The sequence below is a fragment of the Strongylocentrotus purpuratus genome, unplaced genomic scaffold (assembly GCF_000002235.5).
Source record: "Strongylocentrotus purpuratus isolate Spur 01 unplaced genomic scaffold, Spur_5.0 spur5_scaffold_8, whole genome shotgun sequence".
Lineage (NCBI taxonomy): Eukaryota > Metazoa > Echinodermata > Echinoidea > Camarodonta > Strongylocentrotidae > Strongylocentrotus > Strongylocentrotus purpuratus.
Genome location: NW_022145614.1, coordinates 1,896,198 through 1,912,268, shown reverse-complemented (window position 1 = coordinate 1,912,268; position 16,071 = coordinate 1,896,198). Strand labels below are relative to the sequence as shown.

General features: G+C 36.5%; 1 protein-coding gene across 1 annotated transcript in view; it reads right to left on the bottom strand.

Annotated features, from left to right (window-relative positions):
* LOC577690 (carbonic anhydrase 2) overlaps nt 1-15,822 on the bottom strand; it is a 36,476-nt gene extending 20,654 nt beyond the window's left edge. Inside the window, exon 1 of the mRNA XM_777904.5 lies at nt 15,563-15,822. Within this exon, the coding sequence (XP_782997.3) occupies nt 15,563-15,593 (31 nt within the window). The 5' untranslated portion in view covers nt 15,594-15,822. The remainder of the gene's footprint in view (nt 1-15,562) is intronic.
* Between the last annotated feature and the right edge of the window lie 249 nt (nt 15,823-16,071).

Here is a 16,071-nt window from a genome sequence, read left to right as displayed (position 1 = left end):
ACTGGAATTGGATTGTTAATTTGTAAGCCATTACCGGTAAGTCAATTCTTAATGCTATGATAAACAAGTTAAAATGTTGACAATTTACCGATATTTCTTTCAATGCGCAATAGCAGTTCCTATCTCTAGAAAAGATCATGATGAAACAAAATTGAATTTCATTAAATGTATTGATTTAATTGTCATTATAAAAGAAATTCTAGTTCCAATGATTTAGGAATTCAATACAATGTTGAAGTAAAATTTCCAATTCAAAATATAACAAGGATCATATACATTCTGGTGTCTTTTCTGCAGTGTAATATTCCCTTTCACTTCCTACTCTAGAATCTAGATGCAAAACTAGACCATGACCTTTCCATCCTGATATCCCATCCTGCCTGATACCCTATTCCATCCTGATACCTACTCATTTCAAATTCTCACAGAACACTTGGGATTACAAACAGTGAAAACTATAGTCCACTGCCCTGGACTGCATGTTTCCGTGTCGCCCGATCCGCTAAGAAAATAACACGCTAACGGAGACGTCCGTCATGATGCATACCCTAGTTTTTTTGGGGGGGATTGCACGATTTGAGGAGACATTGTGCTCTGTGTGGGATGCATGTAAGGAAGGGGGACAAAGATGACTGGTCAATAAATATATATAAAAACGGACAGAATCTCAACTATGAAAACTATACTCTCATTTCCAATTCTCACAGAAAACACAGGATTACAAACAAGGAAAATTATACCTTTGTGTTTGAAGAGTAAAACCTTGTATGAAGAATAAAGACCCTGTTTGATTGGGTAAATGGAAAGTTATGAGCTTTATATGCAGGCATGCTATTTGTGGATATTTGTCCAATTAAATGAGTAAATAACAATCATAAAAAGGCCGTGAACTTGCAAACTTGCTCGCCAGAATCCCAGATCCATGAAGCAATATATGATTTTTAGCAAGCAATCATTGTTGAGTCTGCCTTTTCCTTCAGAAGTGGTTTTCCGATATTGATGAGCAAGTAATACAACTTTATAGTGCTCTCATTCTAATGTGAGAAATCGAAGGAGATGAATAATTTGGTTAGCTTTTTGTTTTTGTTTACTGTTCCTCCTTTTGACTACCTGCACTTTTGTGGAAATAACTGCAAAGGTTGCTAAAAACTGTCTCCGCCAGGAGTACATCAAACTCAGGTCTTTGCCTCTGTAGGCCAAATGCCTTAACCACTAGACCACAGAGGCAAGTTGAGTGGTATTCCATTATATATATTCTCTTTCCACTCTTAATCTCTATCCCCTGCTCTAAAACTGTATTATTTTTTTTCCTCCCATTTTTCATGGGTGTTATAGCTGCCAGAAATTTCAGTGTACAATAAGACAAAAGTTTGATTGTTTTTCCAAACACTACAGTGACGGAGAAAGAAATATGTCATTGTCATTGACATGCTCATATCCTCAGGCTTGAATTGTTGAACAGAAAACAGAGTCATACTGTAGCTACATGTGGATAATAAAGGCAGAGTAAAGTTTGATCAAGAACTTATATTGATGAAGTAAAAATGCAAGCAAGCACAAAAAGAGAAGAAAAAAAACCCCTACAGATGCATGAAGAAAAGCTATGCTCTTTATCAAACCATTCTGTTATTAGGTCACTTAATTGCTCTCTTCTTGCAAGCCTTTTGATTGGAGTGAAAGAAACCAAATCCCTTTAGGAAGCAAACGTGCTTGCTCAATAGAAAATGCAAGTTTGCAAGAGCATATCGATTAATTTAGAAGGCGTGCAATGCACATATCTTTCATGGCATTCAAGACCACCTTTTTCAAATATTCACTGCATTAACAAATTATCATTCAGGAAGTCACGTCACTGTATAAACCATCAGAACCTAATAAAACCTCTATAGTAGTTTTTGAAAAGGCATCATGAAGTACTCTTGTGTCATTTTCAACCTATAGTCACGTTACATGTACAAATCATTATTATTGTCCTAATTAGCTATAGCTGATTGCATTATAAAATTACCCGACAATGTACCGGTAGGTAAATTGATAAGTTGACAATCTTTGGATTGGATATATACAGCTTCTATTTTGGGCTGCATGCAATGTTCCTAAATTGGCAATAAATCGGCGATTGGAATTTGTTTAAGGGTGTAAATATTTAAAGTGCTATTGTGTGCACAAACAGATAAAAGAATAAACAAATATTGATCCAGTCATCAGCAAACACACGCACAATAAAAGTTATGAATCAGCAAAATGATTTCACAGGTTTTATGGGCAACAAATCCAAACACTCAAACACAAAATGAGTACTTGATTGTTCAAATTAAAATGATTGATGCCCCCTTACTATATACCGGTACTCACAATTTTCCAGTTTAGGTGTTTATTTAACAACAAAAAATTAACGAAAAAGATCTCTCTTCATCTTGGAGTTTTGTTTATTTTCTATCTCCAACAAATATCACATGTACTTAGCTGCAGACTGATATGTTAAAGTTCAAAGGTAGCTTTAGTAATTTTTAGGCTAAGTAAATGTGATTCTAGGTTCCACATCTGCATGGTCTTTCGTTTTTCAAGGAGGGGATCTATCTTTTCATATTTGATATTTTTTCCAAGAAACATGGGGTCACTTTAAGTTGTTTTCATTAAATTCAATTTTAGCATCATGCATTTAAAAGGGGGTACCAGCACAGTAACATTTTGCGAACGTTCTTATTTAATTGTCTTTATCAACTCTAATAATTCTTTATTTCATTTTAGAACAAATATCACATGAGGCTAAACACAATTAAAGCAGGGAGAAAAAGGAATTGGGTGGGGGACACTAAAGTAATCCATTATTCTTTGTCTCATGTTCAACACGAGAGACATCGTGTATGTTTACCACCACATCAGATCAGTTCACATTAAAACCTGTCACATGCTAATCACAAGTCATTATCACAACTCCAAATCATATCAAAATCTCTCACAGACCACAAGTAATTGTTCACTCCTACACTAACACATGACTTGGCACAGCCCAAGGTTTGCCAAGACAGACATCCACCACACCTCAGCATTGTATGCACTGTCACGATAATCACGTCACAACTCCAAAGCCTTCAATGCTCGATGCACATGAGGTGTTATTCGTTGGGGTGGGACCGCATCAACATTCACTGTCAAGATCATGTTATCATGTCACACGCCTTCAATGCTCATGAGGTGTCAGGTGTCTTTTGTAAGGTTAATTGGAACCGCATCAACATTATATTTATCGTCACAATCATGCTTTCATGTCACAGGCCTTCAATGATTGATGCACATGAGGTGTTATTCATTGGGGTGGAGGTGGAGTCTTTGACAGACCATGTGAGAGAAACATCATTCAAGAAGAGAATCTTATTTTAACAAAGCAAGCTAGGAGTTGAATTACAGACGTATGTGCTAATTAATTGTGCTACAAGACCGGGAATGTTTTTACTTACACATGTATATATGCACCTGCACAACAAGAACAACAAGTTAAAATGTGGAATAACAGGACATGTGAAAGTCTCCACATATACACACAAAACCAGTGCGATTATCTTCATCACCATGAAGCGGCACTTAACTGGAAGAAGAAGAAGAAGAATTAATTGCCCTCACAGCGTTGGTAATTTAATACAATCAAAATGACACCCAGGGCGCAAACTTCAAAAAGCTAAAACTATATATGGTCATGTCTGAAAACTGGGGTTCTATATAGAACATAAGGTGACAGTTTCTTTACATGTTTTGTTATTCACTGGTCAATTCATCTTGACCACTGATATATATTCTGCACAAAGGCCTGAATCAGGAGTACATGAGAAGTTAGAGAGAGAAATTTGCCAATTTGTCATGTGATTTTCAAACTTTTTCATGTCATTAAAAATGCATAAATTTCTTATCAGCCTTCCGATTTTGCTCAAACTTTTTTTGATTGGTTGGTCTCATTTTTCTGCTTCTATTATAATTAAGTTATTTTTGGAGTGGCCTAGGCCTTTGATACATCAATGATGTGTCTAGGCGCGTTAGAGATATATTATTACCCCGGTCATCGGATTCAGGCTTACCCGCACACAATGTATGCACATTCTCCACTCCCTGAGGAGCATGTATATGATAGTGCATTGACATGGTTTGTGATGTTTCATTTCTGGGAAGTTTGGTTGCTGCCACAACTTTAAATAATTCTTTCCTCTTTACATCCCGCGTGACAAAGTCTACAAATTAAACGGCATCCTGGAAAGGATTCACTGGATAGGGGATTGATGTTTGCTTCAGATAGCAGCTGATAGTCTTCAGTTTCATGATGAAATGAACAACAGAGAAAGAGAGGGGGATGATGAGGGAATGAGAGGGCGCAGGGAAACGGGGCTGGGAGGCAGAGAGAGGGAATGAGATAGTAGAAGGCAGAGAGACAAGAAGGGGAGAAATGGAGATAGCGGGGAAAGAGATAAAGAGATAAGGAGATAGCGGGGAAAGAGATAAAGAGATAAGGAGATAGCAGGGAAAGAGATAAAGAGATAGAGATAAAGAAATAAAGATAAAGAAAAAAATTGAGGAGGTAGAAGGCAGAGAGGGATAGAGAGAGAGAGAGAGAAAAGAGGAAGGAAGGAATCACAGGATGGAGAAAAGAGAGCTTAGGTGGATGGGTTTCATTAGCTGTAGCAGAAAAAAGAGTAAGTTAATTGTTTTAGACTGAAGTTCGCGTTGGCGTCTTCATCAGCTCGAGATTGAACTGCAGGCTGAAGATTGGCGCAAGCCCACTTCAGCAGGATTATTATAATGAAATCTTTGAAGACACACGCTGTGCTCATCTCCAGCCGTATACTCCGGCCTTGCAGGGAAGACCTATATTGTCCAACACACGTATGTACCAACAACACAGGCAGGCAGCTGATCGAAAACGTAAAAAAAATCAGCTAGTAGAGAGGACAGGAAATAGATGGTCATTGCGCATGCAGGGATCGAGATTGCATCTCAAGCTGATGAAGACCGGACATAAATAGTGAGCTATTTCTGAATAAGCAGGCTATTTTTCAACTAGCCAAATAATTTTTCTTTCGGGGGGGGGGGGGGGGGGGAGGCAATTAGCTCAGGCTGAATACAGGCTAATAGCCTCATTGTCTTAATCTACCAAATAGCTCAAGAAATTAAGCTCAAGCTAGTTTCAAAATAGCAGGATAATTTTCTAGTTCATGCTGATGAGAATTAACACCCTCATTGAGCTAATAAGTAGCAGAATGGAGGCAGAGAAGCCAAACAATTAAGGTCAAAACCAGAAGGACAGCTATATCCAGACAGGAACCTCTCAAGATGAATGACTAGCATTAAAGCAAAGAGACACAGGGCATGAGGGTAGACTGAAGAGTTTGAAATCCTAACTCCTTGGGGAGACTGAGGAGTGAGTGAGTGAGAGGAGTTTGAGGGGAAATAGATACTGAGAGGAATTAATTTCAATACTGATGAGGAGGGCATCAGTCGCCCTTGCTTTACATCAGACATAATATAATGCTTGTTTACCTTAAATGTGTTCTTAACATTTTGATATGGTCATGAAAGTAACTGAACTGTTCATTAATTTGTTTAAGGATTAAAGTAAAAACATCAGAAGACACTAAATAAAAAAAATGATGAACCATTAGTATGGGAAAAGTCATTTCAATACACGATAAGAAATCTATTCACCCTTCAATACAGTTATGGTGGAATCCTACACGTAATAACAAGAGGAGTTATTTCAAAGCATTACCACATCATTGTTGTTACCAATATAGACCTGCTTCACATCACGTTTCTGACAGACCCTTAAAAGATGTATCGTGAGAAGGGACAAAATAAGCTCTCAAGCAATCAAGATATACAATGAGTGAGAAGAGCTAGAGCTTGATCTGGTTTCAGCAGAAGTTGTTTCTAAATTAATTCACATTAGTTTCCTTGGTTACAATGCTTCACATTAAAATATATATTGCAAGGACTATCTCTGACAATGTTAGTAAATCACTACAGCGTTTTCTGATCATGAAGTTCGCCAAGTTTCCATGCAACCTATTAATATTCATCATTTATGAAATCCCAGAGCCTTCGCCTGCTGGCTAGGCTAATTAATTGACACAAGCGCCTTTTGTTTCACCTCTGCTTCATCCCTACATTGTATGAGTTTGCTTTGATTTTGGAGGACAATGTAATTTAACAAACAGAGATTGAACACTATGAGTGCATATCAAGGATATCCAGACTATATAATGCAATTATTCATTCATTAAAGGGAATCCAATCCAAATAAACAACTACTCTAAAAGAAAGCAGAAAAATCTAATTAGCAAACTGATGAAAGTTTCAATAAAATCTGACTATATATATAGGAAAGTTATGAATTTGTGGAAGTTTTTATTTTAATCACTATACGTAAGGGCACTTCAAATTGGCTGAAGCGATAATGTCAATGTGATCCAGTGCCGGATTTTCTCATCTGTTCCAGTATATTAAAAGACTGAAGAAAAAAAATCTTCCAAAAATTCATTGCTCAGGAGAGTCTATTCGTTTTAGAGGACCTATAATATAATATAAAATTTTCTTTTTAGCAGTGCCCCAAGGGAGAAGGAACTTACTGTACAAGAAAAACAAAATTAATGATATTTTTTTACAAATGTAGCAAGTGGGAGAGTTATCCACATCCTACGTCACAATCCACTGACCGAACTACCAATTTGAGATTTGCAGACTTGGTGATCTCAAATTTCAAACATTCATAGCTTCCCCACTATTGGTTCGATTCATTTCAAACTTTTGCCATTCTGTTTCTTTAATTTTTCTGCTTTCATAAAAATTGACTCATTACAAGGGCTGGATTGCCCTTTAATGAATTTTGTTGACATACAAATTCTCATTTCAAATCAATCTTACTTATCACATTAAGAATGTGAGATATCCTTTTTCAGTTTCAATCAAATCATATTAGCTCTATTTTCCCTTTTTTTTTTGGGGGGGGGGGGGTCGTAATTGCCTGCAACATATCATTACTGTGACCTTGCCTTTTTTTTAAAATCCCAGATTATGATAGAAGGATAAAATATACCGAAAAGTACAGTGGCCTTCACCAGATAATTAATGGTGCTTTAGCACGAATGTAAATTTGTGCAATCCTGTTTTCTTTGAATCATGCAAAGCACAATAGATTAATTGGGATTTTAGATTGTGTCATGGCCATATATAGGCCCTTAATATATATATTATACATTTTCTGTTTGACTACATGGCCTGAAATACATGTATTCACAAACTCTGATCTGACTGTATTTGATGTGAAGCATGATAAAAGTGCTTAAGACTTGAATAATAAGAGGGTTGCTATTGTCTATTTATCAAGGTCATTATCTTTTGTAATTAAGACAATGGATGAGCTGTCACTTCTCATGGGGAACCATATTTACTTCAGTATGCATGTTATGTAGACAGTTCATCGAGACTGTGTCATTAAGGTTGGCTCGCGATCCATTCTAGTGCTCATCAACCTACAATAGGTCTGTCTCGATCCATCAGCCCGAGTCGCCCAAATAGCCCGCTATTTTTTTGTTATCGCGTCTTCATCAGCTTGAAACTCTAGCTCGAGAAATTTGCTCAGTGTTCGCTCATAGAGCATGTCTTTGGGCTGGTGAGGACAGACCACAAATGGCGGGCTATTTTACAAACTAGACCCAAGATATCTTGGGAAGATTTCCTGATCTTCACCTGCCAAATAGCCCGCTATTTCATGATTTGGCTAATTTCCCGGATGAGAAATAGCGAGCTATTTGGCCCACTCGGCTGATGAAGATCGACTGGCCCAATGTTCCACTCAAATGGGATAACCCTTGCCATGATCTACATGGGGGATGTGATGTCATGATTGATCCTATTTCTACCTCATCGATTGATCAGTCTTTATCTTTACTGTTTTTTAAACTTTATTTTACTTTATTCATTATCCTTGTCATTTCAAATTAAATAAGTGGGAAAGGACAAAAATGTGTGCCAACTTGCAATATCAGCTTATACAGCTTATAACAACAACAAATGTCAAATGTATGAATGTCTTGAGGTAAAACATATTGGCATGTCAGGAAGAAGATCAACTTGAAATTACACAAATTTCCCTGAAAGTTTACAGACGTATGTGCAGTGTTGTGCACACGTAAACAGACCCAGTCCCCTGGTTGGATGATCTGAATGCCACTGTAATCCTATTGATGATTGAGAAGATATCCAAATGCTAACTCCCAGGTATTGATTTCAGAGAGCTCTGTAAGCTTCTAGAGTTTGAAGAAAGGTTGGAGGTAGGGCAATGTTTAAACTCCAATTCAATGACTACAGTTGGTGTTTGGTGTATAGAATGACATGATGCTGCAACAATAAACTGTTTTTTTAAATCTTATTCCTACCTATACTTCGAAAACAGAATAATTTTCAACAGATCAGCATGTTTTTAATCTCGTAGCCTTAGGCTCCAATACACATACAATGACATACCAAGTGATTAATTAAAAGATAAATTTGCAGCACATCTATAATCCCTCTAGCTCCAGTTCACCCAAAACAATATATCAATATACGGTAATAAAACCAATCGAGTAGAAGTATAAATTCATTACTTTGGCGTCATGAGACTGATCCTACTCTACATTAATGATAACAGCTGCAACAACAACAACAAAGATAATAATTTAAAGCGCTTATGTTCATCACAATGTGATGCTAGTGGTCATAGTAACCCCACGTCTTGTATTCTCTGAGGCAGAGTTAACATCATTTCAAATTCTCATAATAGCTTGCATGCATGGTTCCATTAAATTTTATGCGAAACAAAATTTTGATGCATGCCTGGGATTATGTGCACGCATCCATGTAGAGGTGAGGTGTCACGTACAGCATCTTTCAACTAGGTTGCCGCAAGTGAAATTTAGTTAAATCAAACAACGGTGTCAGAATAACATTGATTTTGTGAAAAACAAATTTCTGAAACTACTCAAATATGTAATTTTATGAGGAAATAAAGTGACTCTCTTAAAGTCTAGAGGTATTGAATGTTCCCATTAGTGCTCATCTAATAGGATAAGTTTAAACTTATGTTCATGAATTGAAGAAAAAAAAAGAAATCTCAAAGAAGAACAGTGTAGTTGAAAGGGAAAAGTATTATATACAGGTAGATGGCGGGAGCGCCAGGAGGGTCAAATCTGACTGACATGAGCGCTATATAAGAACCCACTATTATTATTATTATTATTATATGTGTGCAGCAGGCAGATATGCCTGACTTCAGGTGTCCTCATATTGATATTTTCAAATCAAGGAAAAAAAACAGTTTATCAATGTGGTCTTAGAACAACTCGAAGCAAACTATGACGTTGCCTAACTTTAACTAAGTAATGTAAAGTGACATTCCCCTTTCAAACCTGCACATGACATATTGAACTCCAATGTAAATTTATTCTTTCTAGTTTTGTGCACAAAACAAATAAGGAAAGATTTTCAACAACATTCATCTGTATATTATGCAATTTATTTCCCCCTACTCTCATATATCTGTCTCTCCTGTTAATTTTTCCTTCTTAAAAGCACCTTGCTATCAATATTAAGGAATTTAACTTTTAAAATATGTACCAATAATGGAAAAACAAAATGTTAAGTTATGTTGTATTCCAACATATTAATAATTTGTAGCCATGGCTTTTTCTATTGCCTGATATTAATAATGATCCCTAAATCTACATTGTCATAATAATAAAATAAAAAAAGTGACAGTCAAAATTATTGAAAACTAGAATGTGTAAATATGAATACTTCTATCTAATCACAGATAATTTGCAAAAGTTTATTGAGGATTGAAAAAAATGATTGGGTCAAAAGTTATATTTGAAACAGATTAGAACAATAATTCACATTTCACTCTCCCCCTAAAAGGGCAGATGGTACCTTCCATGATAATTCCAAATATTTGACTGTTGATTCTATTTTTGGCACGACTACAGATGACATCAATAAAGCATGATTAAAACAATCCCTACACCAGAATTCCAGCTATACACGTATTAAGCTCAATGTTATACTGAAAGTAAAGTACCACAATTACCGCATTCCTCACAGTATTTTAATGTTGTTTTGCAATTTAGAGGTATAATACATAGTGTTGGGCAAGGTCATGGTTTTGGTGAAACCAAATTTCTTAGTGTTTTGAGTTTGTCGAAGACCACATTGATAAACATTTTTCTTCCATTGGATTTGACAATATCAAATATATGAGGACAACAGAAGTCAGGCACATCTGGCTGTTAGACAATAGACAACCCTTTTCCCTTCAAGTACACTGTTCTTTGATATTTCCTTTTCCCTACAATTCATCAACAGAAATTGCAAATTGAATCTTATCTCCATAAGTTCAGAAATAACCATTCATAGGGCTTTATTGAGCTAATTTCATATACATGTACCTGTAAAACTTAATTTCAATTGGAGACGGATATTTGAATAATCTTGAAAAAAGCTGAAAAGGTGATTTATTGAAAATTCAAGCATTCTTGAATCAACCAGAGCTTTCTTTTTAATGTTGTATTCTGCCCTCATAAGTGTGTCAAAGTTATAAAAGTGACGCGATTGCATCACCTTTATTGACTGCCACACACACCTATGGTTTTTCATAGGTACTGGACATACATGTATGGTATCTTCAATGATGTAACAGCAATCTCAAGAACTTTGACATATTTCAGGAATGCACAGAGTTCAAGTCCAAGGGGCAGTAATCAATCAGAAGACTAATTTCTATGACAGGACACTGCACTGTTAACACTGCAAAGCCACCAAGATGGAATGCAAGCACGAGCAGGATGATTTATGAATGCAGGGATCAGAGTGGAACCACAGTGTAAATGTTTTCAAATTTCGACAATATTTCAAGCATCTGAAAACGCCCACGTTTGATCTGACGGATGCGATTCTTGATCTAGCAAAACAGAAAGAAATGTAGATATGAAGAAGGAAGAAAGAAAGACAGAGCACGAGCAGGATGATTTATGAATGCAGGGATCAGAGTGGATCGACTCACAGTGTAAAGTTCATACATGTTTTCGACAATATTTCAAGTATCTGAAACACCCACGTTTGATCTGACGGATGCGATTCATGATCTAGCAAAACAGAAAGAAATGTAGATATGAAGAAGGAAGAAAGAAAGACAGAGCACGAGCAGGATGATTTATGAATGCAGGGATCAGAGTGGAACCACAGTGTAAATGTTTTCAAATTTCGACAATATTTCAAGCATCTGAAAACGCCCATGTTTGATCTGACGGATGCGATTCTTGATCTAGCAAAACAGAAAGAAATGTAGATATGAAGAAGGAAGAAAGAAAGACAGAGCACGAGCAGGATGATTTATGAATGCAGGGATCGGAGTGGAACCACAGTGTAAATGTTTTCAAATTTCGACAATATTTCAAGCATCTGAAAACGCCCACGTTTGATCTGACGGATGCGATTCATGATATAGAAAAACAGAAAGAAAGAAATATAGATATACCCGGTAAAGAAGGAAGAACGAAAGATAGATATGAAGAAGGAAGAAAGGAAAGAAGGAAAGAAAGAAAGAGAGAATAGAGAACATTACCAATGGACCCGTTGCCTACAGAAACTTGTTGGCTCCTGTGTAGCCTAATGGAACTTTCAGAGAATTCAGTAGTCAATTGTTTAACAGTAGAAAGTTAAATGTAGAAACTGAGAAGTCAGAGATTATGCTTGGGGCTACATTAACATTTGCATTTGAATAGGTCTACAAAACTTGCATTTGGCCAAGTAAAACACATTTTCCAATTTCTTGCCAAGAATAGTGGAAAGTGAAGAGGGGGTTCCTACTAGGAGATATTTCCTGTATGACTGGTACATTATGTTGGGGGCAACATATTAATAAAAATGATATTTCGCTTATAGCTTAATACATCAATGTTGTCTCTAAGCACTTTACAAATGCCCGTACACAATGTATGCACATTCTCCACTCCTTTGGGAACATTCCAGCCGGGCGCTATTTTATAGACACTCACATTAAAGTTTGCACGCTACAGGGTACCCATTTAACACCTGGGTGGAGAGTGGCAAATGTAGATTATCGTTGTTAGTGCCGGGCTGGGATTTGAACCCTGTATGTTGTGATCTGCAGTTGGGAGACTTATCCACTAGACCACAAACCTCTACAATTCATCAAATTCCATTTGTCTACTCATTCTAAAGACTCAAAACTTGATCAAATTTATACTAAAAATCCTTTTGATTTTTTGTACTATCAGTATTTTGACAAATTTTTCTTCATTTCATTTGAAATTTAAAAAAATATCAAATCCAACATAAGAGGCAGGTGAAAAAAGAGAAACATTAAGCCTTTAGCCATGAGAAAATAGAAATCAATTTTACTTGGCCAAGGATGGAAGATAGGACAGTTCAAGAATGAATTGCATGCATATTTGCTCAGGGGCAATTCTAAATAGTTTTTCAACATAGTTTCCAACAATTTATATTTCAAAAGTGACACACAATACAAAAGCTATCTCTTGATAATTCTAAATTACCACTTTCACACATGGAAGTCTCAAACAAATGAATGTCTGAACAAAATTGTACAGCCATTTCTTTCTGAATTACAGTGTAATTAAATTTTGTCCTTCAAGTTATTGAAAAAAGTATTTTTTGTGATGGAGATATTTCTTGCACATATTACAATAATTTTTACATCAACTAACTTGAAAAAGAAGAAAATGTGCAATTTTTCCGGAAGTGAAATAACCCTCATTCCATTAAAAAACAAACATCTGCATGTAGCTGTAACCAAACACATGCCAGCAACTTACAGTACATACGGGGATGGGCCTACAGTGTACACGACATGTACGTTCTGACTCTGTTAACACAAGACAGGTGAGAGTGATATATAATCAATCTTCAGTCTATGTAATTGAATAATACAATTTATGATTTTCTTGTACAAAAGCAAATTGAATTTTATCAACGAGCGGAGGTCAGATAAATTTGCATCGTCATTTTGTCTTCTCAATATGAAATTTGAACTTGACATGGTAAAGACAGTTTAAGGTAAGAATTGCAGTGGTTTTTTGTGTTTCTTTCTTTCAATATTATGCCCCTCTCTTTCTTTCTCTCATTCTCTGTCTCTCTTTCTTTCTCTCATTCTGTCTGTCTCTCCCTTCTCTCCCCCCCCCCCCCCCACACACACACATGACTTACATATTGGGAATTGCAAGACAATGCCCCGTAAGCCAGATAAGATTAGCTAATAATTCTGCTATTTTTGGCAAGTTCTCTCAACTAATTTTGGCCTTTTGGGATGCATGGAAGTAACCTTGCCTGTCATCATGATTTGATGACAATTTTGTATCCCCCCCCCCCCCCCCTCCATACACACAGACACAGAAGAGTCACAAACGTTTGGGGCTATGCCAATATCCCAGCTGCATGCACTCATGATGAGCCAAAACATTATTGGTTACAGGGGTTGTACGTAACATTGTGCAGATTGGCCACTGATTTGATCTATTTGGTAAAACACAAGACCAATTACCAAACCATCTTGTCCTGTAAGAGGATTCCTGTGTATTCATGAGAGTCAGATTTTCAGGTACTTGTGAGAGTAAAAAATCTCTCTGTTGCCTCGCCTAATTAGAAATTCAATAGCATATGAGCTAGGGTGACATAAATATGGGCATCTTTTATTACATGTAAAAGCTGGCTAGCCTGGTTGGGTTAACATGCCAGTAACTACATGAAAAATGCTTGACACATAAGTTTGGATGATCAAGCACTATACTCGTAATGTAGCTTGCATCAATGCTTACTTTTTGGGGCCTGAAGTTATAGGTTTACATCTAGATTTAGTTAGTTATGGTCTTTTCTGATTCCCACAAGGGTGTGCCAAGAATAAAATAAATCTCATATTATTTGGGTAGCAAGAACATTGAAACAACAATAAACACTTAATGGAATATTTCTTTCAAATGTAATAGGGGAGAATTAGAGCACAGTTTGATTTGCCCCACCGAGTGCCTCAGAGAGAGGGAGACATCAAGCAGGAAATCCACAAATTTATTACAACGATGGATCTACTGACAGGGTACTACACCCAAGCCAAGTGGTGAGCCATATGCATGGCTAAATATAGAGCCTAAATCAGCCTACGGAGAGTTCTCTAGACATGCTACATCACTACAGATCGACAATAAAAAACTCACTGTCTGTCTACAACTTAAAGTTGAGTATAAGGAGATGCCCTTTTAACTTCAAAGGGCCTTGCATTGTCTTGATCCTAAATTGCATAATATATTTCCTTCTACCCTGAAAAGTAAAATGAAGGCGTTGTTTAGTAGGCTTGCATGTTTATAAAGCTATCTAACAACAAATTGTTAATCAAGAATGATATTGATAGTCGTTTACTTATCAAATCTTCAATACACAGACAGCATAAATGATTTTGTTCTACAGATATTATAGTAATATATAGAGACCATTGATTGTTTTTACTTGCTGACACTGTTTGTGTTAAAGGGAAAGTCCACCCCAAAAATAAGTTTGTTTCGATAGAGGCAGAATAATAAGAAAATCAGGTGAGTGAAAGTTTGAGCAAATTCTGAATGAAAATAAGAAAGTTATGAATTATTGAAGTTGTGATCAATCAAATACAAATTGGCAACTCTGTGACTTATTATACGAGCTCTCCTTCATTTGCTTTGTGCATAATATTCCATAAAATCATGTTTTCTTCGTTATTGATGACGGAATATATATTTGTTCCTTGCAGGGGGAGTATAGAAACATATTTGCAATTATTATATTTAGGGTGCATGTATGGTTGAAATTTTTCTTGAGGGAAAATGAAAATTTTAGATTTTTTTAGTATTGAGCAAATGGAAGTTGAGCTCGCATGATACGTCATAGAGTTGCCAATTTGTGTTTGATTGATCACAACTTCAAAAATCCTAACTTCCTTATTTTTAATCGGAATTTGCTCAAACTTTCACTGACTTGTTTCTCTCATTTTTCTACTCCTTTTAAAACTAACTTAATTTCAGGGTGGACTTTCCCTTTAATTAATGCCGAGTCTTTTAGTCATTCAATCATGCCATACAGTAAAAATATAAATGCAACAATTCACCATAACAAGGGATATTGCACCATTTTTTTCAATCCATTTTCAGGACTGAGAGACAAAGACAAAGAGAGAGAGAGAGAGAGGAAGAGAGAAAGAAAGAAAGAGATAGAGAAAGAGAGAAAGAGAAAGAGGTGGCATGGCATGGTGGGAGATTTAATGAAAGAGAAAGCTGTAAGTTCTAGTACTAGTAGTAGTATGCCTACTACAAGCAGAAATAGAAATTAGAATGAGAGAGAGAGAGAGAGATCAATTAAACTAAATTCAATCAATTAAATCTGTCATAAAAATTAAAGGAAATGTCCTGCCAATGCGCAGCAGCATGCAACATTAGCTGAAGATCTGCCGCCATTGACTGTAATCTATTCTAGGACTTACCTCCGTGTCCAGTGTATCCCCATTCACACATTTTCGTGTAGTGTTCTTCGGTAATTACAGCAGACAAATGTAGAGAGAGAAGAGATTTTCTCAACTCAATTAGCAAGCTTCACCCGTCAGTGTCGAACGATCAGAACAGAGTGGCAGGCATCTTCCGGACCTTGCTCACTACATCACAAAAGTTCTTCTACATTTCACTTCTCTGAAAAAGGATAAACGTTAATAAAAAGGACGGCCCCTCTCCATTGTGCGATGGCATGACATTCAAGCTCCTGATGATGGCGGTGGTTCATTCAGCAGCTGCTGAATGGTATTACGTCACGCCCACAAAAGCAATGAGAATCAAAAGGAAACATAACAAATTGCTCTAGGTCGCACCCCCTTTGGGCGCGGTTTACCAATACATGTGCACATGGAATAATATTGGTATCGCGTGCAAAAGTTATGTTTTACACATTATTCTGGGCATAAATAAACTTACTTACTTTGTATACTTGGATGTAGAGACT